The sequence below is a fragment of the Eufriesea mexicana genome, unplaced genomic scaffold, assembly GCF_001483705.2.
Source record: "Eufriesea mexicana isolate 0111107269 unplaced genomic scaffold, ASM148370v2 scaffold1653, whole genome shotgun sequence".
In the NCBI taxonomy this organism is placed as follows: domain Eukaryota; kingdom Metazoa; phylum Arthropoda; class Insecta; order Hymenoptera; family Apidae; genus Eufriesea; species Eufriesea mexicana.
This window is the reverse complement of record NW_016909884.1, coordinates 2636912-2664872: the sequence shown is the minus strand read 5'-3', so window position 1 is coordinate 2664872 and position 27961 is coordinate 2636912. Positions and strand designations below refer to the sequence as shown.

Below are 27961 nucleotides of genomic sequence, written 5' to 3'. Positions count from 1 at the left end.
GCGATAATCTACCTATCAAATTACTAATATGCAATTACACATTCGTAGAATTGATTACTCGCAATCACGATCAAATGATCTAATCGAGTTAATATATATTTAAATTCATGCTCCTTATTTATTGTACAACTTTCTTTCTTAAATATAATTAAATTTACATTATCAAAATACTTTATATGAATAATTCTCTCATTTTGATGCTATATTTTAAGATTTAAAGGTTATGATTTGAAGAATATTAGTAAGGTGAAAAGAGAAATTAAGAAAAAAAAATATAAAATAGATCATAAACCATCGTTAATCGTTTTTCGAATCGAACAGTTAATATCGACCTCGCGAATTGTTGTGCATGCACCCTTATCCCCGAACGTATTGGGACCCCTTAAAAGATAGAGATCTTGCTCGCGGTCTCACGGCAAGAAGACGGGCTGCTGTAGGCCTTTTCTCATTGAGTCAGTCAGTCAGTCAGTCAGTTTGCCGCAGCGACGCGGCCCATACGCACGTGTGTATGCGCGTCTTGTTGACTTAACGTTGCGTGATCGTACAGCTACATTATCGACAGAGCCAGAAAGTAACGCGAAGCATCGGCGAAATTGGTCGTCGGTCAACCGGTCGGTTCTTCTCTCGATCGCGAGAGTTGATCCCCACTGAAGCTCCGCATACGGGTCTCCGGTTGTGTCAGCTCGTTTGATTGCGTGCGTGAGAACGTGCTCGTTCATCTCGAGTCTCGCCGTGAAATCCCGAATTTCACGCGTCGAATCGTGGCGTGTTCCGTCGGCTTGCACACACCGAGACACGAGTGGCACGCACACGAAGAAGTGGAACCGAACCGCAGAGAGAGACAGATTTACACAGCCACAAGGGGGGCTAGTCATAAACCGTGCAACACCTGGCGGCACGTCGTTAATTATGCAGTGGGCCGCAGCCGCCCTGGCCTCGGTGGCGATCGTTCTGCTCCAGGACACGGCGGCCGCGAGACATCACCATCGCTCCGGCAATGGACACAAACCAACCGGTGACATCTCCCTCTGGATCGACCAGCAACAGATCAAAATGTTCAGCGGTAAGTAGCTCTATATATGACTACCGCATTACGAAAACCTACCCGTCTTCAACGGTGCGTTTTTTTCTTTTATACTTAGTTATTTGATTTTTGTAACAGTTTTATAACCTTTTTATTGATTTTAAATAAAAACAAAACGTTGAAGTCAATTTGGTATTAGACGAACGAAGTCATTAATTTTCTCTATTAATTATTCTCTTAGTTTGCATTACTTTGTGTCTTATGTTTTAAACAATTTCGTCTAACTTTTTATACATTGCTTTACTTTTTTCATTACAAAGTGAGAATTCACTATCCATATGTGCAACTCGTTATACTTCGATAAGTGTAGTGGATTAATTCATTTTGTAGAAGTAACTTGGTAATAATAAAACAATAATTTATATAAATTATTTTTATATATATCGATTATAAAATTTGTATCAATGAAAAGGTGAAACAGAACTACAATCGATCTCTTTTTTTTCTGTTTTATGTAGGTGTCGAAATGGAAATATTCGCGATTACGGAGGGTAGAGTCTTGCCTTATCTATTGGATCCAGAATTTGAAAGTAAACTTCCAATTATTCCAAGTGAAGTAACATACGTGAATTTTACATGGAAATCCGGTGTAAAGAAATATTACTATAATTTTTATCGATTAAAATCATTTGACGAAACGATCTTAAAAACTCCATATATCACTATTAAAACACAAGGAAGAGTACCTAAAAGACCTAAGGGTAATTCATATTTTTTATTTCTCAACGAAATTTAATTAATCGATAAATTTAATTAATTAACAAAAAATTAATAAATTTACATACATAAATACATAACGTTCATTGTCACAGAATTCAGCGTTCTATTACCCTGTTCCGGTAATAATTCGGGCATTGCCCAATTGGGTATCGGTCTGATGATTGAAACACGTAAGGGGAAACCTTTAAACGGAACACCTCTTCGTCTTAACCTGAGAAAAGAATGCACCGTGCGCGGTGAGTGCATCATTCGTGCCTACGATCACCATCTCATTCACACACAATCTGTATTAGCAATAATTCATTACTAAATTTGCTATACCTTTCAATTTGGAGCTATCAAAATCAAAATTACTTCGTCACCATAAAAATTTCTTTTTGCAAAGAAGAAAATGACGGAAACAAAACATATAACAATAAAAGCAAGAATTTGTGTTCATGGGAGTAATTATAGAAGTGGAGAGGATTAATTATGATTTTGATTACTACCCTATTTAATTAACACAAAGTATACTTTTATACATTCAACTTAACAGAAAATGTTTTTGTGTAAAGCCTTGATTGTGTATCTTTTTAACTGTATAGAAATGGATTTTCCGCACGTACGCTTTTATCCCGTAGATTCGTAATTGATTAGTTAATTAATTAACTTTTCCGTCAGAATAAATGCATGACTTTGTTCTAACTCAAAAATATCCTAAAATTTCTATTAATAAAAGCTATTTTAAGTGACTGAAACATTCCTTAGGCGATGGTCAACAGGCAATGATGCTTATCTTCTTAAATTTGTGTGGGCGTAACGAAACATAATCGTTCGATACTTATGTTTCTTTACGATAGACAGTGATTTTTTCTAATATAGAAATGAACAGTAAAATAGAATTTATGCATATCATATCTGCTTAATACATTAAAAAATATATTTAAGACCACACTTATTTTATTAAAATTCATATATATAATATTATTATTTTCTATATGTAATATTTTTTTTATTGCAGAACCTAATCCTGGACCTTGTCCAGATGGATATTTAGGTCCACCTCATTGTAAAAAAGCATTGTGTTATCCAAATTGTATGAATGGTGGTAACTGTACAGCTCCTGGTATTTGTTCATGTCCACCAGGATTTCAAGGACCATACTGTGAAGGAGGTACTTTAAAATCAGAATAATATATATCTTTCTCACAAACACTACTTTATTTCATTAAAATTGAGTTAATATTTGTAAAGAAATATTTTAATGTTAAATTGTCACACTGTACTAATAAATTATACAACTTTGGATATTGATATAGCAGTCTTACAGCCAAATTTGATAATATTTGTTAAAGTTTGGTAGAACAGTGCTTGTTTTGCACCATGTTCTATACCTATATCATGATGTTCTTGTTCTTCATCACGAAATTGTTTAATGGTTTCAAGAATCTCTTCATGTATTTTTTCATCACTTTCCATCAATGCACGTAATTGATCATTGTAATGGTCTGTAATCACTGTCTCAACAGCTACAGTGCAAGCCATAGCTGCTTTTTCTCCCATAAGTGCTGTGCCAGCACCAAGAACAAACCCAGCAACATTCCAAACAGGTGTTAGGACAGTGGGTCTTACACGATATTTTCTAATTAACTCTTCAAACTTTGCACGATGTCTTTTCTCTTGTTCCCACATATGTTGAATAGTTGGACCAACAGAAGTATTACCTGTTTTGTATACCCTACATTAAATTTATATCTATTTGTAGAGAAGCAAAAACATTTTAAGATGTTTATAATATATTTATACCTAAGATTGCCATTTGTCCAGCATATATTCTATCAGCTCCTAATTCTCCAGCATGATCTACTCTTATAACTGAATCTAATAATTTCCCTGATCTAGTTGATCCTGAAGCAGCTGATGTGCTAATCAATCGAGTTCCAAGCTGCTTCAGACTTTTTACAAGCATTTTTTCTATAAACTTTAAGAAAATATTTTTAATATAAGTTTCCTCATTTTTAAATCAATTCATAATTAATTTTAGGTATATGTGCAGAAAAATGTTTAAATGGCGGAAAGTGTGTACAGAAAGATACTTGTGAATGTCCAAAAGGTTACTTTGGATTACATTGTGAATTCTGTAAGTAATAAAAATTCACAATACAGTTCAAATTTAAGTACTGCTTTTTCTAATGAATGTATTGTCTTATAGCAAAGTGTGTAATACCCTGTTTAAATGGAGGAAAATGTAAAGGAAATAATGTGTGTAGATGTCCTACTGGTTTCAAAGGAGATCATTGTGAAATTGGTAGACGATCTCCACAACGTTCAGCTTGTACAAGAGCATGCAGAAATGGAATATGTCAACCTGATAATACATGTCTTTGTGAGCCTGGTTGGTTCGGAAAGTTGTGTAATAAAAACAAGCCATGGGCTTGAAAGTAAAAATATACTTTCCAATGGTGGTATTACGCCTATAACCAATTGGATTAATGCAATAAGACTTCATTATCCAATATGCATTTATAAAATGTCTTAAAACTTTGAATTTTATTTGATTGTGTTCACTCATAAGTTTAGGGCATTTTTTACTTTAAACCTCGCATTTAGTTTATTGACTTTTATACTTAAGATAACATTAAATACTCAAAAAAATTATGAATTATTAATTTTACAAAGTATTATTTTATACATTAAATAATAGCATTTTGAAATCCAATTGGTTAATACCACTAAACTAACATGTATAGTTAGTAATTTACCCCACCCCAGATGTGATATGTAAAGCTGCTTTACGACATTTTATACTATTAAATATTATTTTTAAATAATATACTTTTATATTGTTAGATTTATTGTAATGACTGTAAAAAAAAAAGGAAAAATAAAATATATTTTCTTTCTTGTAATTCTTTTATATTAATTACGTGAGATTGCATGTCACTTTAAATTATCTTCATACTTGAAGCACAAAGCTTAAATATCAATAGTTATTTACAAAACCTTTTCATCATAGAAAAATAAACAGTAAAAATATCAGATATTATTAGACAAATAATATAATAAAAAAAGAATTGCATACCCACAGAGTACTGTTTAAATAAGAAATATTACAATAACATGCAGAAGGAAACGTTTCTCGCCATTTCAGGTGTACAAGTTTAGGTTAGACTAAAACTCAGCAACATCGTTCCAGGGACGCTGAGAACAAGAGTCACGTGTTTCAGGGTCCAATAAGAATGTACGTCGGATAGACGCCATAACGCGTACCCCAGTAGTACTAGCCAATCACGTTATTCCAGACCTGTATACATGTATATGGTGTTCGTGTTTCGGTGGTCGCTGGTACCTTTTTGCGGATTCTCACGGGAAATCGGTGAGTGCCGAAGAAGTATCGGTGCGTTATTAGCACGTAAGTGATCGTTGAGGGCCCGGGCGATGCGCGGATGTTGCGCATTCGCGAAATAAGGGCAATTTCGCATCGTCTGCTTGGAGTGCACCGCGCAGGCTCGCTCAAAATGGCCGCCTCGCTGCCGCGTTTGTTGTGGTGGAGATGGAGAGCCGCGTAGCCGATCGATACGCCTGCTGGCGAAACTGGCCATGGTGTCTATGGCGGCTGTTGTGCGTGTTGTGGCGTGGCGCGACGTACACGCGAGTTACGGGCGGTGAGATAGAAGGTCGCGTGCTAGCCTCACGGTGGTGGTGCTGTGCGGGTGAGCGTTTGACACGGGTGGCGAGATGACCGCGAGACGCGAGCGTAGGGCGTGGTGAGAGAGCGTAGCCGACGGCGGCCTCCCCGCAGACGCGAAACCCTGAGCCCTCCCTGATCGGGTGACCACTCACGGGACACACAAGGTGCGTACGCAACTCGCGATTTTCACTGGGCCTGCTCCATGGCTTCGCGGTACCGCGGTCATGAGCTTTGCGGCCCCGGAGGTGGTCTCTTTTGCGTGTGCCCTGCGCATTTTCATTGCCCCCCCAAGTATCACCAAATAAACGCGCCGTGTGCGCGGCTTGGCGCATCTTCTCTCTCTGTTCTCACATCTCGTCACGCTTTGCCAAGCCTCGCTCTTACCAGTCTTCTTAACTAGCCGTCTGTCGTTTGTCGTTTGTCGTCTGTCGCCTGTCGCTTGTCGTTTGTTGCCTGTCAAATTCATCTCTCGAATATCTCTTATTCGCTGTCATGCCGAGTTTAACACCAGTTCATTACGCTTCGTTCATGCTTCACGAATATCCCACATCTATACACAGACCGCGGCGACGACGACGACGATCACGTTACGTGTTTCAGCGCTCTTCGTTTTTACGAAGTTGTTTTCCCTGTCGCGAATATCTTGTGTTTCATCATGCGTGGGGATCCCAAACGAACGCGCGGGAAAAGCTTCCGCCTGAAATTCATTGTTTATGTTTTTAAAATTCAGCCCATATGTAATATCATCATCCTGGATTCTTATCTACTCTACTTTATCCTTATCATGCAGTATGTTTCATTGCTATAATTTTCCACATGAATAAGATTACACGAGTTTTAGCGTTTATGCATATAATGACATTATTATACCTTGTAGATTACTATTGTTTATATATATACATATATAATAGAATCATGTATTTATGTTTTTTTTCTATTCTTGTGTTATCAATTAATAGTTTATATAGTGTCATTATTTATTTTAATTGTTTTTGAAATACATATCTTAATATATACATTATTTAAAACTTGATCAATCTTATTTTCTGTTATTAATTCTAGATTTATTTGTAACATTATATTTCATTTTATGAGTATATGTACTAAGTATATCTTGATAAATACCTTTATTTGAATATTATACTTCTTTTTATGTATAGAACAATTTTATGTATATAATTAAATAATTTCTTGATACAAATTTAAAATACTTTTTTAATAGAAAATATATTTATAACCATTATTTAAAACAACTTTGTTTTATAAATCTAGTTAATATATATATTAACATGTTTGTTATAAAAAAAAGTTTATTGTTTTATACTTTCTATTTCTGATGCAAACTTGTATTTATCAATATAGGAGAAGGTGATGTAGAAGGAAAACCTAAATTCAAAGATTGGCATCTGTTTCGACGGGGCATTGTAATATAACTGAAGACAAGACGGGTGACGAAGATAAGAAGATGGTGTCTCTGCCTAGTGCAGAGTCTGGAACAATGGACAGAATCTCAGATGATGATGATGACGAGCCAAGTAGTGGGTCTGAAACATACGAGGAGGGGGACCTCTTGACAGCTGCCATGGATGATGACGTGACGGCCCAGCTCGCCGCTGCAGGTTGGCAAATCAAACACGCTAATGGTGATTTCCATTTTTTTGCTTTTTCACCTTTTGAGTTATTTATGTTCTAATCATTTTCATTTACAAAAGGAAAGTAACATACAGGGTGCACCAATAATGTTAAATGATTGATTCCCATGGATAAGTACTAGAAAAAAATAAATAAAGGACTTCAAACATTAAATTTTTTATATTGTTGTTGTAATGCAGCTTGTAATTAATGATTTCAATGATACATACATGATTCTGATTATTATATACACTAATTTACATATCATAATTCAATATTTTTTAATTTTTTTAAACATAAATAATGAAATTATTATATTTTGCAATTGCATCAAATTATTATTAGAAAAATAAATAAATGCATAGAATTGAAATTACCATGATTTATTATCAATAGAAAAATAGAAGGAAATACTGCCTGCCAATGATACATTTAATCTGGTAACTATTAAACATTAAATCCAAATACATACAAAAAGATTCTTAGGAGTCCTAATATAATTAAAAGTTTTAGTTATTCATATTTCTGTTAGATAATTTAAAAGCAAACAGACAAGTGTTTTATTTTTGCATTTACATCATTGTCAGTGCAGCATGAGTTTATTTTTCTTTTTATTATTATTATTAATATTATTATTATTATTATTATTATTATTAATATTATTACTGTTATTATTATTCTATTTTTATTTTCTTAAATAATTCAAATTAAAAGCTATTAATGAAAAAGCAATATTATTGAATGCATTTTACATTGTTTGTGTGCTGTAATATTATTTGCTTCATGTTTTCAATATTTTATAAACATGGAAACACTGTCTTTATATGTATATTTTAGTTTTGCATTTTATGTGTAATTTTCATTTGCATATTCAGGATTATTCATGTATCATCCTTCTTGTGTGTCTGTTAAAACATCATAGCTTTAATATTAGTTAAATATTTATCATCCAAATTTGTGTTTATCTTTTGTGCAATAAATTTATTTTATGTTTATTACTTAAATGTTATAGAATAATGTAATTTTGTAGATGTTCATTTTCACCTTATCAAAAATTCAAGAGTATATTATTTATATAAATCTTAAACAAATAAATTTTATTTCGTGTATACAAAACAGTTCTTGAGAGAGAGACAGGGGTGGGAAGGGAGAGGGAGAGAGTATATATAGATATTTAATTTGATTTTTGTGTGTGTGTGTGTGTATATATATAATATATTCTTGAATATCAAGCACGTTTCATATCACTACTGCTTTTGCATCTCTTATGTTTTGAATGAACTAAAGATGTTTATGTTAATTTGTCAGTAAAATATATATACAAAAAATGAATATGCATAAATATAATTTAAAAAAAAGCTTTGAATACATTAATCAAGATATTTTTAAAATAAACATTACAGAAATTGAAATTTTAATATTCCTTGTTCAATGTTCTATAATACTATAAATATTTTTCTGACATATTATTTGGTGTGGGATCGTAAAATGGGAAAACATATGTTTAATAATTTACACATTTAGGCCCTGTTGGCGTAGCCGCAGCCGCTGCCATTGTCTCAGCGAAAAAGAGGAAACGACCTCATAGTTTTGAAACAAATCCCAGCATTAGAAAAAGGCAACAAAACAGACTCCTAAGAAAACTCAGGGTAATTGTGCATTATGATATTAAAAATTATTTTATTGTTTTATATTGTAATTTGTATACTTTACATATTTATATTATTGCAGCAAACCATAGATGAGTTTGCAACACGAGTTGGACAACAAGCAGTAGTATTAGTAGCTACTCCAGGAAAGCCAAACAGTAGTTATAAAGTATTTGGAGCAAAACCGTTAGAAGATGTAGTAAAAAATTTAAGAAATGTTATAATGGAAGAACTTGAAAGTGCACTTGCACAACAAGCTCCGCCTCCAGTGCAAGATGACCCATCTTTATATGAATTACCACCTCTTATAATAGATGGCATACCAACACCCGTGGAAAAAATGACACAAGCTCAACTTAGAGCATTTATCCCGTTAATGTTAAAGTATTCTACAGGCAGGGGTAAACCCGGTTGGGGAAGAGACAGTACACGACCACCGTGGTGGCCGAAAGAACTCCCTTGGGCAAATGTGCGTATGGATGCAAGGTCTGAAGATGAGAAACAAAAGGTTTGTAAATATTAAAAAAATTTCCAAGTATTTTTTTACTGTTTTGTCAAATCAAAATCTTCTAAACTATTTAATGTTTGTTTTAATATAGATATGTATACATATATTTTTTTTTTTTTTAGATTTCTTGGACACATGCTTTAAGACAAATTGTAATAAACTGTTATAAATTTCATGGAAGAGAAGATCTTCTACCTGCATTCAGTGAAGAAGATGATAAATCAAATGTATTGATACAACAATCAACACCTCATTCCTCATCGCATCCGTCGCATTCATCCAGTCAAGGGCAAGGTGGACAATCTCAACAGCAACAACAGACGGTGGGGGTTGTTCGCCTGAGCAGCACGGATTCATCTAAGGGAAACTCTTCGCCAGCACAAATCATTGCCGCGTCTCCTACAGCTCTTGCCACTGCCACTCAGGTGGGAGTGGATAGAGTACAAAAAAAGAATTGATCGAAACAATGTGATCGGAATAGTTGAATTATTCAGTACAATTTCAAATACCAAATTTGATGCAAATTTCAATTGCGTATTGTAAGGTCATGATGTTTCTTTAAATTCTGATTTTATATAGAAGAAAATTAGAATTTGAAATTCCTTTACACGTGACTTGCATTTATGTTCATGCGTTTGGTTTCCCTTATTTGAGTTTAATATATCTTTATTTTTATAGTCGTTATCATAGTTTAAGAAATATTTTATTTTGTTATATTATATATAAAATTTCCATCATTATTCTGTTGTATTACATTTTACTTTTTAAAGTATTTAGAAAACTCGTGGTTCATAAACATTATTTTTTCTTTGCTTTTTAGATGACGGCTCAGTATCCAACGGCAGTTTTACAAACAATAACAAATCCTGATGGCACCGTATCAATTATCCAAGTTGACCCTAGCAATCCAATAATTACGTTACCAGATGGTACAACGGCCCAGGTTCAAGGTGTTGCTACTGTAAGTTCTTATAGATTATTTTTTAAGATCTTTATTTTTTAGTTCCAAAAAAAAATTTTATAATTGAGATAAATTTATTTATCTACAGATCCATACAAGTCAAGGGGAAGTTCAAGCACTCGCTGAAGTAGCAGGCAGCGCGGAAGGTACTAGCGTCGCTGTCGACCTAAACAGTGTTACAGAAGCGACATTAGGTCAAGATGGTCAAATCATTCTCACAGGAGAAGATGGACACGGTAAAACAGTTTTCTATAGGCTCTGCACCGTCGCCGGCCAGGAGCTACTTGAACAGTGAATTCATTTTTACTGGCCCAGGATCCTTTGTTGTTTTGCATGCTGTCTGCTACGCTCCATTCAAGAAAAATACCTACGTGTTCTACTATTTTGTACAACGAAAGTAGAATATCGATTAGTTATTCTTTTTTGGTACTGTACATACGCAATTTCACTCGGAGCTATGCACAGCTTTATTTTAATTTTTTCTTTAAGAATCCATGATAAATGTAAGTGATTATCAGAGGAGCTGTTCAAAACTCACATGATGTATTGATTTTTAAAAATTAATTTACGCTCAAATGTCGCGTGATAAGAAAAGATCTCCATAGAATACAAAAGTTGCTCTTAATATTGTGTTGTTTTGTATATGTTTACATTAGACTATTCTCTCTGTGAGATGATAAGACTCAAGTTTTTTTTTTTCTTTTTTTTATATATATATATGTATAAAAGGGGAGATTGATGATGAATAAGTAATAGAATTAAAATCTTATGTATATGCATGTACATACTACTTTTTATATATTGAAAGATTTATTGAAAACCACAATACATTTATATATATCAAAATGTTGCATGTATAGTTTGTACTCCTCTGAGAAAAAAAAATCGAATTTTTTAACATTTTGAAATGTATACGTTATAACGTAAACAGATAGAATCAATCGATTCACATGGATTCTTAAGATTTTTAAATTTAACGAGAAAATAAAGGAAGGTATTTCATGATCACAAAAAGAACCTGTCCCTGTTTTACAATCACTACTTACCATTATTACCGAAGATTGGTTATTTACTTTAATTAAAACAAAGAGAAATAAAACTGCTGTACATAGAGTATTTTTTGTTGATGTTTTTATTATTTTATAGTCGTTGTATTTAGCAGCCTTTGTTTAAGCTACTCACGATTGCTATTTTCTAATTTATTTAAACCAATAAATTATTTTGAATAAAAAAAATCCGTATTTGTATAATTTCCGCTCGTCCAACTTGATTTTATAGAATGGCTTAAACATCTGTTGCTCTTCATTAATGCCTTATTTTTTCTGAAGCGTAGATGAGAATTACATTTGCACATTAATGATATTACGTTAAAAGGGTGTGCCAAAAAAAAAGATAACTCTGAATGTGGAAGCAAAGTATATATTTCTCAAAATTAAATTAAATGCTTAATACATAGTAAGTATATCTACTTTTCTTTAGCACACCCTGTTAATTAAGAAACTTTTCATTAGTTTTATATGGTACAATATATTTTTAATTTATCATTTAAGTTCTAGAAAATTCGTATAGTCTGTTAAATTTAACTGTATTGTAAACTGGTAGTATGAATGCACAAATCCGAAGAAAAACATTATAAAATTTGATTCTTAAGATAATGATGCATTGCGTTAATGATAAAAGATACACATACGGATACGTGCTTTTCGAATTACTAAGTTTTACTTTTTAATTCCCAGTTTACTATACAGAGAAGTGCCTGGTCAGGGGCAGAACACAGGACAGTTGCTTCTTTGTTTCAGGCTATCCTGTATCCGTCTCAGGAGTAATAACAGTACCAGTATCTGCTAGTATGTATCAAACTATGGTTGCCAATATTCAAAGTGACGGTACAATGCAAGTAGTCACACCAATGGTTCAAGTCCCAAAGGTTGAGCCTGGAAATGGGGAAACCAGCATTGAAGCTGTCACAATTCAAGGGCATCCTATGACAATGATAAACGCAGCAGGTGAACACCAAGTTCTTCAAGTGATATCATTGAAAGATGCTAATGTCCTCACAAAGGCTATGCAAGCCGAAGTTGTAAAAGACGAGGATAGTCAACAACAACAAACCGTCTCTAGTCCAGAATAAAGCGTTTTACATAGTTAATATAAAGCTTTTATGTTAACACCAAAATGCGACAGGTGCACATTAGTGGTGTTCATGAGAGAAAGAGTGAGAGTATTAGAAATGATATGTGTTATTAATATTAAGGAAAATGATTGTGTCTTTTCTGAATCATCGTGTAGTGTGTCCTCTTGTTGAGAAACAGTAAACGAATAGCGAATATGTTTGAAGAGTGAAAATGATTGAATGTTCGATGACTCATTGGACTTGAATGTAATCATATTTGTATTCAAGATTCATTGTAGACATTTAGAAGTATTCACTTGTAATTCAATTTCTCGAAGATAGTACTAATTTTTAGAAAGTACTGCGGCGCTCGATGAATGCAAATCTTTAGATATGCAAGTTTCATCGATGTATTTATAGTGACAGTATCCACCGTTTGGATATTTACCATTTTCCAATAAGTAAACACGGATACAAATATTTTCGTCTAGTCTTAGTGTCGGATCCTTAAAAACGATCGATATACCAAAGAATTAAAAATTTACGTTATACTATTTTATGGAAAAGATGATTATTAACAAATTATATAATTTAATTACAAGTTAATAATCTGAAATGAACTTTGATTGAAAAAGTTAATGCTGTATACAGTATAATTCATAACGAATTTATTCGTAGACCTCGTTAATGACAGACTATTTTTGGGGGCAAAAATAAATCTTAATTTACTTAAGATATTGGAAATATTTATAAACAAAATGTGTCATATACAAAGAACGTTTCGAAATTTTAATGAAAAATAATGTTTCATGGTATTAGGATTCCGATTTAAATGTAATGTTTGAGTTAATCAAATTTGGCTATCAAATTTTTAAAAAATCATGTAGCCTATTTTTATGATAAATCGAAATATAAAAATGAATCGTTTTCCGGCGATAGAGACATATAACGATACATATTAATATACATTAATAATCGACAGTAGCGATAAATAAAAAAAAAATTAAGCATTTCTGACGGGTACAAATAGGCTATAAGACATAATTTTTTGAAAAATAAGACATATGGATTTGAAGTCTCAATGCACACCCACAAAACATAATTACTTTTATTGTATTAATACTATGTTATACTAGGGAATTATTTTTAAGTACTGCTATAAAGAACACTATATAATTCTCAAAAAAATAGAAATTTTATTCTTTCATTTCCATTCTGTATTACTTTGATAATATGCAGAATGCAGAAATGAGGAATTGTGTATTGTTCTTTATTTTTCTTTTCAGGTAATCTAAAATATATTTATTTTTGTTATTAATGGAAAAGAATTGAAACGTTTTCATGCATTTAAATGCCAACTCACTTTTATACAATATATTTAATATTAGGAAGAATATTATTTTTTTTGTGCAATCTTGTTTCAATGTTGCGGTATCAAGTTTTGCAAGGATGAGTGATTGACTTTTGAAAATGAATTTTTGTTATTTTAATGATCTTGTTTACATTTTTATACTTTTTAGTATTCTTGTGTGCATCATAAGTATACATATATAGTTTTCTGATGAGTCTAGTAATGAATTTGTGATACTTGTTTAATTCATGGTTTTTATTACATATGTCATTATCATGAATGAAGTTCCTGTAGGTGTGTAGTACACTCTTCTCTTTAAAAAAAGCATATGTCAGGAGCAGAGTCGTAACATTGAAACAACAAACTGCCCTCGACACCAAGTATGAACAATACCAAAAAAGAAGAACGTTTTTATAACATTATAGAATAAAGTAGTTAAATTTAATAATTATCAGTAGAATGGATCACAATGACTAGATATTAATTGTTATATTGTTTTTTAAAACTATGGCCATTACAAAATGTAATATATTGATACTCCCATGTAAGATCATGTTGTATTCTTTTGTTCTTGTTTGTAACAAATTACACAGAACATAAATTAAGTTTAATGTCATTTGAGAAAAAAAATGTAATACCATTTTAGATAATTATAGATGTATGTGTACATGACTTTATCGCTGTGTATCTTACAATGCAATTTGTACATATGTCATTGCTATGTCACCTTTCTGCTTTGGTTATTTTTGATGTAAAAATACCAAAAAAAAAAAAAAAAATTAGGTACCTTGAAAAATGCAAAAAATTTAGAAGCAATATGAGAAACCAATGGAACTTGCAATTAAAATATAATGCATACATATCATTTTGTTTTGTTAATTTCAATAATCTTAAAAACAGTATATAAATACCAATTATTTCATATATTTTTCCAATTTATGAATATTGTGCTCCACGTATGAAACATATATCACATAGTATGATAAGTATTGTATTTATCTACATCAATATTTAATAACAAAGATGTAATGATAATAGATATATATATACTTTTATCCTAGTTTAAAATTTGAACTTCTATTTATGAAAGGTTTAACAGAAAGCACCTCTATGCATAGATACTATCTTTATGAGTTCTAAATAAATAACTTAATTAATGAATATCATCAATTGACTGGAGAGCTAATTCTGGTTTATCATAACCAAGTTCTTCTGGAGTGTTGATACCTAATTCATCTAAGGTAGGTCTGATTTCTTGCAATATGTACGGATATATTTCATTAAGCCTAGATCCACATTTATCCTTTACAGTTTCCAAAATTCGAATGGTAAGAGCAAAATCGTTTAATCGTCTGCAAGCTCTTAATGCTGCACAAATAATAGTTGGATCAGGTACAAGATCCATACCTGAAAAAATGGTGATTATCATAATAACTGTTATAATATTAATTTTAATTAAAATTAATACAAAATATTAAGAATTAGAATTATAGAGAAATAATAAAGGAAAAATTGAAAATAGAAAATTAACTAAATTTAAATTTAAAGAACGTATTAAATAATGTTAGTAAAAACAAATGATTATATGATTACTGACCAGCTAATTTGTTCATAGTCTGACGAATTTCCCAGTGATCGAGACTAGGACGATTTAAATAATTCACGTATCTTTCGTTAAATTGTTCTTCACTTTCTACAGGTCCATCGTGTGAAGCGCGGATACATTGACTTACAGTAGTACTGCGTAAAATTATTGAATTTTTTACAATGTTATTTAGTTGTTTTCCCGTAAACCGTAACATTTTTTACAGTATTTTACTGAGAATTCAATAAATTCAGCGACAAGAACCCACGATTATCTCTTGCGTAATTTCAGTAGAAGACAGAAATTTGCTCTGATCTCATTTGAACACTTCTGCCAATATAAATCTAGTAGAATATTGAACCAAGCATTTATACCGCGGTTTTCAATTATTACGTATCAAATATATTTTACAGGTTTTACATTTGTAAATATTTTTTTTCAACGTTAAATTTAATAAAATGCATGTATAATTTATCATTAAGTATATTTAAATGCAATTAAATTTTGAAAAAATAAATTGGTGAAATTCGAATAGTGATAAAAGTTATACCTATATACAGTTGCGATTATTCAGTATCATTATAACTATAATAATGACACTAATCATATTTTTCAAGATGTAAATTTACATTTAATAAAATCATCATATATACAAATGTGTATGTGTACAATGTCCGCACGTGCACGAATAATTTTGCCATTATTAAAGTTATAGTTGAGTATCGATTATAAGTAAATTAATCTGCAATAACCTATTATAGTGCAATAACTTATTGTGAACGAGTAATTAAAAAACAGTGGAAGTATCTCTGAAATTATGAGTTTTGAATATGATACTAAATGGTTATTTCAGCCTGCTGCAAGGTTTTGTAATTGCAAATCGCAAAATTGTCATTGCGGAGAAACCAATGGTAAGACATAAATATTTAAAAGAGTATTAAGTAATTATTGTTCTTCTTCCTTCATCAGCAATTGAATTTAATTTTTCTAAAAACATTATTTTATATATTATGCTTTATAAATTTCAATTTGTGTTATTTATGTATCTAGTACATGAATGGCAATGGGATAAAAATAATGCTACGTATTCGATTGTGTTATCAGAAAATGATTTAGAAGTCCAATTTCACAATGAATATAGTTTTGGTACAGCAGCTGTGAGAGGTACCAAAGTGTTAGAAAAAGGAAGATACCATTACTGGGAAATCAAAATGCTCACTCCCACGTATGGGACAGATGTTGTAAGTATTTAATAAAAATTAATAATATATAATTATTAATATATACATCTATGTCATTATTTTCATAAATAATATTTCTAGATGGTTGGAGTTGGAACAAATAAAGTGGATTTAAATAGTACAAGAAATGTTTTTTATTCTTTTCTTGGGCTTGACCAAGAATCTTTTGGTTTTTCTTATCAAGGTTACATACAACATGATGGTGAAAAACGTAGGTATGGCCCTTGCTTTGGATTGGGTAGCATAGTAGGAATATACTTGGATTTATGGAAGGGCAATTTAGAATTTTTCCTTAATAGAAAACCATTAGGTAAATTTATAATGTTATAAATATTGGTATATATTTTTTTTTCTTTTTTATAATGGTTTTATGATTTAGGTATTGCCTTTGCTGGATTAAGGGACTTAATGTTATATCCTATGGTATGTTCTACAGCTGCACAAAGTAGAGTCAAATTGACTTATAGTTACTCTGTACCAGCATCTTTACAAATAACTTGTTTGTCAGTATTAAAATCATCACATAGAACATATTTATCAACTATGTTTCCAGGATTACGATATCTTACTGAGAGTATCTTTGCAGAAATTTTAAAAACTCATTCAAGTAAGTTATTGTTATTTACAGAAAAATATATATAAATAACTTATGCTATAAATATTCTATTTTACAGATGATAATGATGAGAATGAAAAAGATGAACGAGAATCTTTAACAGAGTACATGATTTTAGATGATTTTGATTTTGCACTAGTAGGTGTAGGTAGAAACAAAAAGAAATAGTGCAAATGTGATAATTACACTATAACTAAACAGACATAATTTTAAATAGCTCATAAAACCCTTTATTTTTAAATAATGTTGATATATGTATGACATTTTATAATATAATGTAAATATAGATTAAAAGAAATTATTAAGTATAAATATCTTTGTTATTAAACATTTTAACATTATTTCTTAAAACTTTTTGGATTTTGTAATTTGCCAGTTGTATTACTTTTACGTTTGCAATTCGATGTAGTAATAGCAGTACCATCATTAATTTTTGCACAGAAAACAAGGGCTTGAGCCCAGCCAGCTAAGGGACCCCATAAATTCCGCAAATAATTACCAACTTCATCATGAATTTTTGGAGTGATAGTTTTATATTGTCTTAGATGAGGTAAATAACTTGTTTTAGCTATTTGAAAGATATGAGTATCTACAGGAATAGCTTCTAAATGACCTAATGACATTAAACAAATACAATCTGCCACTTTTGGGCCAATTCCAGGGAGAGTAATTAACTGTTCCCTAGCTTCAGTATATGGTTTATCACATTGTTTGTGTAAATCTAAAAGCCATTTCTTTCCTCCAAATTTTAACAAATGCTTTGCTGCATTTGCTATATATCCTGCACGATAACCAAACTTTTCTTCTTTTAATTTGCTTTCAACATTTTCCATTGCTAGTGTAGCAATAGATGGAAAATTATAATAATCTTTGCCATCAATTGAACAAATTTTTTCACCAAACAACATACATAATTTTTCTACCATTCCTGATATTCTAAAATGATGATATATTTAAGTATATAATATATTAATTAAAATATTATGCTACAAACCTTTGGATGTTGTTATTAGAGCTACATATGAAAGAAAATACATTTTCAACAACATCCTGATTTAATATTCTAACACCATTTGTTTTGTTTAAGGACTTTTTAAAATGTTGATCTATTGTAGTCCATTTTTTACAAAGGTCTTCTAAACATTCATTCAATCTGAAGTACTCAGACAATATTTTATCATAGTTTGTAGAATCTACTAGTGCACCTTGTACTATGTAGGATAGATGTGTATCACTTTGTCTAAGGGTCCAAACACATCCATGAAACACACCACGATATCCATTATTGTAAGAAAACCATCTATAAAAGAGTTTTTCTTGGTTTTACACGTTATAAAATAAAAAAAAAAGCTATTTAAAAATTCACAGACAAATTGTATTAGATGAATCATAAGTACGAAAGAAATATTGGTTATGTTCTTTTAAAAGATTAATTATAGTATTATTAATAAGTCACCTGAAACTTTGACCACCTTTTAAAGTGAGTCCTGCATCTAATTCGGATAATGGACAATCGATTTTACCATTCTTTGTTCGCAATTCATTTTTGTGCATCTTTGTATTCAATTGTCTTATATTTACAAATAAGTTGATCTGAATTTTTCTAATAATGATTATTTACTTAAGCACGTTTATTTAATATTAGATAATACAAATTTTCGATGACACAAAATTGTAACTGAATAAAAGATTGACTGTTTTAGAAATTTATTTTTTCGTAGACATAAACCGCGTATTTTCGACAGGTAGCATAACGGAAACACGTGCGTTATAATGCGCCAAATTCAAATTTGAATTTGGATCAGAATTTAAAATAAATTTAAATTTTACCGAAAAAAAGACAATAATTTTTATAATGCATCCTTTATTAAAGATGATGATCCTGTGTTGCTATTATACATATTTACAATAATATACTCACTATTAAGGGCTGCGATAAATTACGATGTATGTGAATTATTTTCATTTATACAATACAAAGATGTATTGTGCATTTAACTTATTATACTTATTTCATATTATTTTAAATGTTTAGTTTAAATAGTATGACTCATTATTTAAATACTATTGTATTGTTACAATCTCGATTTATTTTTCAACATTTTTACACATATCCCAAAAATATGCCTCATTCATACATAAATACAAACGTACTGAATACATGCACAAACACAATTAATATGAAATCAATGATACTAAACATGTAAAAATGAAAATAAAATAAAAACAATTTAAATATTATGCAGATTTTTGATCACAAAGTTTAACAATATTGGAGACAAAGTCCTTTTCATTGTTTAAGAATAATATTCGATAACAATTTGACCAAGCTACTCTTTAATATATTGATTTTTTCTAGGTTTTCTATATTTGAAAAATTAAGCTACTCATTATATGTACAGTTTTATTATAATTTATCTACAGAATAATTTATTTGGCATCTCTGAAGACAATAACGACTACACAGTTAGCATATAGATAATGGAAATTATACCCTGTCTATTTCGAACAATTTTATTCCTCGATTTAATGTATTGCTTTATTTTATTATTAAGTAAAAACTTTGCTATTTAAAAAATCTAGTTTTGGAAATATTACAAATCAAAAATGAAAAGATTGTTAACTAAATTTATCTCGTGTAATTTATATAATCGGTATGTTTTAAATATTTTAGATACTTAATAATTAATTAATTCTTTTATTACAAATTAAGATTGATTAAACAGACTTTTTTAAAAGATAACCAAGCAAACAAAAATTTCATATAAAACTGTCTCAAATCTGTTCTATACGATTATATTTCCTATCGTGACCACTACGTATTGTCATTCGTGGAATCAGACGGTCAAACAGGATGATTGCTTTTATCTCCGATCTGCTGTTCAAAAATGCCCCTTTGGGTCATAATTGAACACTTTCGATAAACTATTACATCCCTGAGAATTGATATTGACATCTCTAGAAGAAGAATATTCCAAAACATATCCACCATTTTTCGAACCTCTTCCATTTAATGATAACGAACATTGTCGCGAACGTGAGCCTGCTTTCGGTACTCGTGGTGTTGACACTTGCCCATCCAAGACCATTTCGTACAAACCTTTTGAGGCTTTAGTATGAAACACTTTGTTCTTAATATGTCGAAGAAGATCTTGCCGATAAAATTCGCCGATGCTGTGTCGGCCATTTTTAAACACGTACGAAATCTGTAAACGTAATGAATGATTTGATAGGTTAGATTTCTATCGATATCGATCTTTGACAGAATCGTTTAAAAATAATTGATATTTGCTACCGTTCGTCACATGCACAATGCATCATGCTTGAGATACCCCAGTTGAAAAGACCGTAGCGAGTCTCGAAAGCCGGAATGAAAAAAGGACAGGCTGTGTCGTGTTTACGACAGCAGGCATCTGCTGTGCCAAAACCACCTAGATTCGTATATTTCGTGGCCCGATGACCGCGGCCGCACCATTGTGTCCCCGGAATCATCAACAAGTCCCTTCGTGAACGGCTTTTACCTCGTCTCTGACGATGGTGGCTGCTTGTTCCGTTCAGCAGTTTCGTGTATTTTCTATATTATATAACATAAAAAAAAGTGGAATGTGAGTATAAATTTTCGAAATTTATTTATTTTATTAATTATGATCTTATCGACCGCTGGAAATGGTGGAAATAATTTCAAGGTATACTCCAAAAGGAAATACAATTATTAATATAGACAGATATGTGAAATTTGAACTTTATTAATTATTTCCACTTAAAGTGACTTAACAATTAATTTGTTTTCGGAATCTTTTGCTATTCTCATTCGAGGTTAAGTATTTTTCTTTAATTTCTCAGCAATACTATAAAGCAGAACTTCAATTTTTTACTTTATGAGATATTTTATATTATCTTTTTTTTCACAGTTTTCATACCTTTGTCGATACTGTGTTATCAGTTGATTTCGTGCCCTGTTCCTTACGTGGGTGCACCGATGACGCAGGTCGGATGTGGACGAGAGCCAGGAGAGGCTCTGCGGGATCCTTAACGCGTCCTTGTGGTCATCCACGTCGAACAACTCGACGGATGTCTTCTCAGCGTAATCGTGTTCCAAGTGCGTGCTTAACGTGCAGGATCTCTCGTCACCGTTGGAGAGCTTGTCGTCCACGCAGTCGGTCAGCGTGCCACCCTCGTATATCAGTTGCAACTTTCTGGCCGTCTCCTGTAGCCAGACTTGCCTCAGTGCTACGTCTGTATCTCTACCAGAGATATATTCATTATATAAAATAGAACCTAGTGATTTTTTGATAAAATTCATTTAACGTTACGTTATACAAGAGGTTTAAGCATGTTAGGATTATAACTGTGAATTGTAAGAAATTTTTCTCCTTTTTTTGATATGCTACCAATTAATTCTATTTTCTTTCACGATAAGTGTCATTGACCAATATCTCATTTTTTAGCGATTAAAATTAACAATGAATTATGAAAGAAGGGATGCTTCTTTAATTTAAAAAGGGGCCTCGTCGCAGAAGCAGTTAAAGAATCGAAAACCCTAATGCGACGCCCTAATTCACGCTAGATTGGCCACATGCACGGGTTGCACGATACTTCCTTATGATTAACCGTTCACCTATGATTGATGCTCCCTCTTTTTTCGTCGTGTCGATAATCATCTTCGATAGTCGCACTTAAATTCGTTAACGGCTGTCTCCGGATAACAGTGTGTAATTATCCTTGACATATTATCCATGTCTTCCCTCGAATACTAATATTCTCGCGTACCATATTTATAATACATTATCCTATTAAAATTTCAGATTGCCTGAAACGAAACTATGCTCATCCAATCGGGACCATCTGAACGTTATATATTCTTCAAAATCCATGAACGTATGCATCGAGGAGGAAGATTTCGTTACTGGATGAAAAATTGATGGTCTCACAACGCGGTGATGTTGGTGAATCATGAGAACAGGCAAGCCGCGTGCTTTTCTCGTTACAGCAAAAGAGCTTTCACCGATTTAAGTGCAAGGTGACGTTTCGCGGTCGTGGAATTCCCTGGTATCCTCGTGAGAGCATCCGCAGATGAGTTACAACCGCTGGTCCGAGGCCAGCAGCCGGGGCCGTTCTCGATGTTCGGTCTCCTGCTTCCGCCTAATCCTTGCTTACTTAACTTGCCGCTTTTCGGCTTAAGGCCTCGGTTGGCTTAGCGGTCACTGTTCACGGCTGAACGCGATAAATTGTTTTTCGATCCCGAAATTTAGCAAAACGCGATATAGCGAGTGTTGGACGAGGTGCTTATCGGGAGCACATTTTAACTTTCATTTTTGTCGTGTCTAGAGAAATGAAAAATCATTTTCTCTACTGATAACTGACGGATTTAAATGTCCCGCAGAAGTTTCGCAATAGGTTCAAATTAATCCGAGATCGCATTTTATTATATTTTAAGAACTTTTATTTCTTCATTCGAGAACGTATGAACGAATGTTTCGATTATTTATTTGTTCCTAGATTTAAAACCATTTTCTATCGTCAGACACGATTGGCACTGGAGTTATCGATCAGTAATATATATTTAAATATAATACACATAGAGAGTGTTAACTAGAGTAAAATAAACGATTATATATATAATTACAGGTTTTTATCTCGATATAAGTTATTGGAATTAATTTTATCAAGAACAAGAAATCTGAAACCAACCATTTTCATTGGTTTGGTACTTCTACTGTTTATCATTCTGCCTGATTGTATACCATCGAACCGAAGAATCAAGCTATCAAGCTCATCCCTGTGGATTCATGTAAATCTAAAAAATTACCATGAAGCATCCGATCTTTAAAAAGAAAGAACTTATAAATCGCGGAGAGTGCTACGCGCATGTATGAATGTATAGGTCCTTTTTTAAAAAAAGAAGCCGAGCAACTCGATTTAGCACGGCAAGTGTTGTAATTCTATGAGCTTTCCGTTTGACAAGGACACGTTCAGCAAACTGTAAACGGATGGCCGGTATCAGTGCGCCGGTGTAAAAACGGTGGCGTATTAAAAGAGGTAACCGATGTTAAATGCATTCGTAGCCAGTCTCGTGGCTCCCACGCGTATTGGCAATGCTGAAAGGAGGCATTGTTTTCCTCTTGGCTAACACCGACTTCTACTGCTCCAATCGGGAGAATTGTAGCCGAGGGATACTCTCTCGAGGAGATTTTCTCTCCTAGTCGAAGGAATTGTTATTCCAGGCAAAGAGGATAGCACGATGTTGCTCTAACGTTGATACAAAAAACAATCGAACTCTGTGATCGAGGAAGGAGTCGAGGAATCTTTGCGATCTTGTTCACGTCTGATATTACGATGAGTAAAGTAGCAAAAGGTATCTTTGGAGATTTTTGACAGTATTATAATAAACTAGCTAATCCATTTAAATTACAGATAGTCCGTGTTACGATAAGTTGTCTCGAGTTGGATTCGTCATCGATCGTTATGGTATTGAAAACTTAGTACCTAAAGAAGTTAAATTGTTATATAAAACAACGTCGCCCCTACATTCTAAGGAGTACTTGTTTGAGAAAGATTCCTTCTTCTCAAAAGTGCAAAATAAATTTCAAAGAAGATTTTATGTGCACGAAACTATCGATATAAGGAGCTTTACAGAAATAGCAAATGTGTAGAGATGTTAATGCTAAGGCAAATGAACGTCGAAAGGCACAAAGAAGATCGTTTACCCCCAATTGACGATAGTCTCCTTGGCGCAAATTCCAGGCAACCGGATGACCCGTTCGAGTTCCCCATCCTGCAGGATCGTGGTGACTGAAATACCGCGATTAGATGCGCCCTTGGCGAACCTGAACGACGTGTTCGTGAACGGTAGGAGGTGGTTCGATTGTTGGTGAACAGCTTCGGCGTCTGACAGCACCAGGAGCAGCCCCAATACCAACAGCATCGGGTACCGGATCCGAACGATTCGCCTTCTTTCCCTGGACACACGCGATATTTATTACCTCGTTAAGATATCCACCGCGGTGCCTGGTAGCAAATTGAATTTTATTTCTATCCTTTTATTTTCTGGCCGGAGGAATCCGGAGGAGTCTCACGTTACATCTCCTCTCACTATCCGGCTTAACATTACCGACCAATTCTTCTTTTCCTTTCTTTTTCTTTTTTTATTCTTCAGATACATTTTCTCAGGTACTAATCGAATTTGTATAAAAAGTATTTCCTCGACTCTTACAGTATTATTATTTTATATAAACCGATGTTTAATTTGCACGTTTGGTTACAACTTTAGTTCCTGCTATTTGTTTCTCCGAAGCGAAGCGTTTGTTTTAGTCATATTAAACAAATTTATGTACGTACGAAATATTTCTCACTTTTGTTTAAAAATCTAATGTTAGAGTGAATTATGAGAGTTCTCAAATTCTTTTGGCATATTTGATAAATAAATGACGATCAAGTACTTTGATGTTTGGAATGTGGTATCTGTTGTGTTCTAGAAATTGTTGAGTTATCTATGTTATTGCCAAATTCAATAACAGACGGGTTGTAAAGGGAATTGGTCGGATCGATGAACGATGTAACGGAGGTATCAATTTCTGGCGTTCTGCTCCGATTTAAAGAAATTAAAGCGCCGTGGCTTTGACAAGCACCGGGCCGATACCAGCCGCGATCCTGTCGTTTTCTTTTCGCCGTTTGCGGAGAACTGTTTGGCATTTTGCCATCGGAGGCTTAATCATCTCCTTTTCATTGGGAAGATAAAAGAAGCCGCGCCTCCGTATCCCGGCTCTTACGTAATTAACACGTATGATATTTGCACAGCCATATGTTCCAGAACTGTTTATTATTTTTTCTTAGAGCTCTATAAACCTCTGCTATTCTATCGGAAAAAAATTCTTTCTCTGAAATGTTAAATAAAGAAAAAAGGAAAAGGAACGTAAAATGAAACGAAAAATGAAATAGAAACGCATAGAAAAAGATTCTCGACTCAGAATTTTGCAATATTTTCATACTTTTAACATTCGATGAGTGATTTATTCCCTTTTAACAGAATTCAGTGGGCTTATTATTGAAAATAATCGTGACGATGATACATACTTTTATACACGTATTCGCGAACACGTTATCGCGATTACACATAAGAATCAGAAGAATAAGATGAGTGCGACACGTATATATTCTTGTATCGTTTCTTTCAGCTGGGTGTTTTTTCAAAATCCAATTCTCCGAATGTTATTTGCGGCGAAAGAAACGATAGATCGTAAATGTTTTACAATTCGCAGAACAAATTTTTTTCTCGTAAGATGAACGCGTCTATATCGTACGATACCTTGGTAGCACACTCATCTGCACGGTTCACGAGCGAAAGTTCCAAAGAGCCCTCGGCGCGTCGGTTCAAACTCTTCCATAAATCGTGCACTTCCGTGAACCGCGGCGAACTTCCTCAGTGGACGCACATTCGTTCATATTCGCTAACGTTATCACGAGCTTATAAACACCTTTTTTTACTATCACTTGTCCCTTCGGCGAACAGAAATATTATTATTTCTCAATTTCTCCAATCAAATTTGCAAATTCAGATACCCTGACTTCGCTGTACATGCATCATTCGACGGACTTACTCGTCACTGAATTTATCTAAGTCTCGGACGTAAGAATGAAAATCACGAATGATAAGGTTGCAACAATGACGGAAGAGACGTTTCGCAAAATCGAGTCACGTGGCTGAGTCTTTTCGCGCTCTTTTCTTTCCACTAGAATCGGTGTGTGCACGCTGGCTCTCTAGCTCGGGGACACCTCGTGGAGGCAATCGGCCGTAGTAACTGGCGCGCTACGCTCGCGACTCTCCCTTAAATACTGGCGAGAGTTCTGGTGGTTGTCCAGTTCACCTACACCACTACCTATTCTGTCACTTACGTCTCTCCTTCTCTGCCTCTCTCCCTTGACTCGGTACGTTTCCTCACTGCAACCCCACCACCACTCGGACACCAACCAAAGTCTCTACCTCCCCTTTCCTCCTTCTCCAGCAACCTTCTACCACCAACGGAGCCGCCTCTGCCAAATCCAATCCTACCCACTCACCCTGAGATCTAATCCCAGCTCTCTTCCTCTTACTCTTTCATTCTCTCTCCTTGCCTTTTTCTCTCTTTTCCTCCCTATTCTATCCCCTTTTCTTTTTTTCATCCCTCTTTCCGCTTCTGAATTCCGAGCGCACACCTATTTCCCTTCCTTTTTCCCTCATTTCTCTTTCTCTTCCCCTTCTAGCCGCCTTTGGATCTCGCACCTCTTCCTCTCTCCACCCCACCGTTTCTCTTTCTCTTTCTTCCTTTCCTTTGTCCTTCCTCCGGCGGAGTCGCTGCTTTTTTACACCCTGATCCTTCTATCGTCTAGGCGACTCTCACGAGCCGGCGAGCGACTTTGGTAAATGCCGGTGCATCCATCACCGAGCGTCACAGCGGCAAGTCGAGGTTAAGGAGAACCATGGAGCTGATTCCATGTCGCGGATCGTTGGTGCATCTTCGCGGTTCTGCTGCAGTTCCCACGGAATGGCCTAAACGATGATATAAAATGGCTTTAGTATGTTACAATTTGTTCATTCACATTAATACTAATACCGATAATAAAAACAGTGTAGTGTAGATAAGAACAGTAAGTTCCACACGATGTATATCTTGTTGGATAGTTTTATGTCGATACATCCTGACTCTTATACTCATCTTAACAAGCAAGTATGGTAAGAAAGAAACTAATATTGTAAACTCTGCGGAAAGGTACAGAGTGAGAATTGCTATTATCGCACATTTTATATTGCACGTGACAGTCGTGTATGAGAGAAGGAAACCTTGATCGGTAGACGTATCATGTGTCTTGACACGAGTGCGTTGTCACTTCGTCGAATAATTCGATGACCAACAGAAATGATCGGTAAAGGATAGAATAAGCAAGATCAGCGTTTGATTGGCCACGAAATTTTTCGTAACGGTGTGAGACGTCGACCATTTGTCGACGAAACGTTCGTCGATAATAAATTATGCAAGTCGGCGCGACAAGAGTGGTCCTCGTCATTGGCCATGAGCCCCGGAAGATCGTGCCACGATTGGCACTCAGCCAAAGGTCGTTTTTCGCGAGGTTCGCGATAAACTTTCGTTCCGGCGTGCAGTCGGGGAGCATTGTCGCGCGAATTAGCGCGGCTTTTCAATTTTTCCGCCGGCTAGACACCCATAGAGAGCAGTCCGCGTCTTCTGAAATGGATCACCCATGCGACAATTCCTTATTTCCACTGCTGAGCCACGAATATTTTATCTGCAGATGCTCCTGGGAAAGATCTGTCCAGATTCCCACGAATTTTCCCGATGAAATTATGCTCTGTTAAAGTATTCATTTATAATGTCGTCACTGTAACAATATTATTATTGTTATTATCATTACTCTTATCAGGATGATAGTATTTTATTTTAACAAATGAGTGTAAGAAACTAGTCATAATCTAACTCAATGTGGCATAGATTAGTAAAAAGGAAAGGGAAAATCAGATATAGTGCCGAATGACAAATTGCAGCTGAGTGTAATGTAGGATTTACTGAATAATAATTCATGGTGTAATAGATGAGATAACAAAGAAAAAGAATAAATCTTTGCTATCTCATTTTCTTTGATTGCTCACCTTACCACGAATTATTACACGTAATACAAGAATAAAATTCCTGTTATCTTTTCGATAATTATAAATTTCTCTTAACCCTTCTTTTAGAAAGGACTATGCCACCATATAACTTATTTTACCAGCTATAAAACACAGGTAACAATTAGACGTACGCACGGCGTCTTAAAGGGACCAGCAATAAAAAGATGAATG

The 27961-nt window shown here is 33.6% G+C and overlaps 7 protein-coding genes across 12 annotated transcripts; 3 read left to right on the top strand and 4 right to left on the bottom strand.

Annotated features, from left to right (window-relative positions):
* The first annotated feature begins 490 nt into the window (after nucleotides 1-490).
* shf (WNT inhibitory factor 1) lies at nucleotides 491-4265 on the top strand. The gene is made up of 6 exons (XM_017902098.1): nucleotides 491-1063; nucleotides 1543-1785; nucleotides 1897-2040; nucleotides 2805-2957; nucleotides 3828-3923; nucleotides 3996-4265. Exons 1-6 carry the CDS (start codon nucleotides 910-912, stop codon nucleotides 4220-4222), a joined length of 1017 nt encoding a protein of 338 aa, XP_017757587.1. The 5' UTR covers nucleotides 491-909; the 3' UTR covers nucleotides 4223-4265.
* Coq7 (ubiquinone biosynthesis protein COQ7, mitochondrial) lies at nucleotides 2889-5247 on the bottom strand. Of its 3 annotated transcripts, XM_017902101.1 has the most exons (4): nucleotides 5133-5247; nucleotides 3590-3764; nucleotides 3178-3507; nucleotides 2889-2946 (listed from the first exon to the last, which is right to left on the bottom strand). In XM_017902101.1, exons 1-4 carry the CDS (start codon nucleotides 5238-5240, stop codon nucleotides 2918-2920), a joined length of 642 nt encoding a protein of 213 aa, XP_017757590.1. In that variant the 5' UTR covers nucleotides 5241-5247; the 3' UTR covers nucleotides 2889-2917. The 3 variants fall into 3 exon arrangements, with proteins under 3 accessions (XP_017757590.1, XP_017757588.1, XP_017757591.1); XM_017902099.1 differs by having other exon boundaries at nucleotides 2895-3507; XM_017902102.1 differs by lacking the exon at nucleotides 5133-5247 and adding an exon at nucleotides 4866-4973 and having other exon boundaries at nucleotides 2895-3507.
* ewg (DNA-binding protein Ewg) lies at nucleotides 5066-12355 on the top strand. 4 transcript variants are annotated; one of them, XM_017902097.1, is made up of 8 exons: nucleotides 5564-5638; nucleotides 6837-7093; nucleotides 8631-8755; nucleotides 8838-9263; nucleotides 9386-9586; nucleotides 10084-10224; nucleotides 10313-10460; nucleotides 12024-12355. In XM_017902097.1, exons 2-8 carry the CDS (start codon nucleotides 6940-6942, stop codon nucleotides 12353-12355), a joined length of 1527 nt encoding a protein of 508 aa, XP_017757586.1. In that variant the 5' UTR covers nucleotides 5564-5638; nucleotides 6837-6939. The 4 variants fall into 4 exon arrangements, with proteins under 4 accessions (XP_017757584.1, XP_017757586.1, XP_017757583.1 ...); XM_017902095.1 differs by lacking the exons at nucleotides 5564-5638; nucleotides 12024-12355 and adding an exon at nucleotides 5066-5159 and having other exon boundaries at nucleotides 6837-7117; nucleotides 10313-10667; XM_017902094.1 differs by lacking the exon at nucleotides 12024-12355 and having other exon boundaries at nucleotides 6837-7117; nucleotides 10313-10667.
* Nucleotides 12356-14592: 2237 nt separating this feature from the next.
* Nucleotides 14593-15593, bottom strand: COX5A (Cytochrome c oxidase subunit 5A). The gene is made up of 2 exons (XM_017901984.1): nucleotides 15286-15593; nucleotides 14593-15095 (listed from the first exon to the last, which is right to left on the bottom strand). The coding sequence occupies exons 1-2, from the start codon at nucleotides 15488-15490 to the stop codon at nucleotides 14842-14844; spliced, it is 459 nt and encodes a 152-aa protein (XP_017757473.1). The 5' UTR covers nucleotides 15491-15593; the 3' UTR covers nucleotides 14593-14841.
* A 418-nt stretch (nucleotides 15594-16011) lies between these two features.
* On the top strand, nucleotides 16012-17342 carry LOC108548903 (SPRY domain-containing SOCS box protein 3). Its single transcript, XM_017902037.1, has 5 exons — nucleotides 16012-16184; nucleotides 16324-16514; nucleotides 16596-16824; nucleotides 16894-17121; nucleotides 17189-17342. The coding sequence occupies exons 1-5, from the start codon at nucleotides 16091-16093 to the stop codon at nucleotides 17296-17298; spliced, it is 852 nt and encodes a 283-aa protein (XP_017757526.1). The 5' UTR covers nucleotides 16012-16090; the 3' UTR covers nucleotides 17299-17342.
* Nucleotides 17343-17468: 126 nt separating this feature from the next.
* Ogg1 (8-oxoguanine DNA glycosylase) lies at nucleotides 17469-18696 on the bottom strand. Its single transcript, XM_017901936.1, has 3 exons — nucleotides 18587-18696; nucleotides 18125-18430; nucleotides 17469-18066 (listed from the first exon to the last, which is right to left on the bottom strand). The coding sequence occupies exons 1-3, from the start codon at nucleotides 18682-18684 to the stop codon at nucleotides 17469-17471; spliced, it is 1002 nt and encodes a 333-aa protein (XP_017757425.1). The 5' UTR covers nucleotides 18685-18696.
* A 1444-nt stretch (nucleotides 18697-20140) lies between these two features.
* Nucleotides 20141-25779, bottom strand: LOC108548904 (uncharacterized). The gene is made up of 5 exons (XM_017902038.1): nucleotides 25436-25779; nucleotides 23838-24089; nucleotides 21051-21374; nucleotides 20426-20704; nucleotides 20141-20336 (listed from the first exon to the last, which is right to left on the bottom strand). The coding sequence occupies exons 1-5, from the start codon at nucleotides 25450-25452 to the stop codon at nucleotides 20141-20143; spliced, it is 1068 nt and encodes a 355-aa protein (XP_017757527.1). The 5' UTR covers nucleotides 25453-25779.
* Between the last annotated feature and the right edge of the window lie 2182 nt (nucleotides 25780-27961).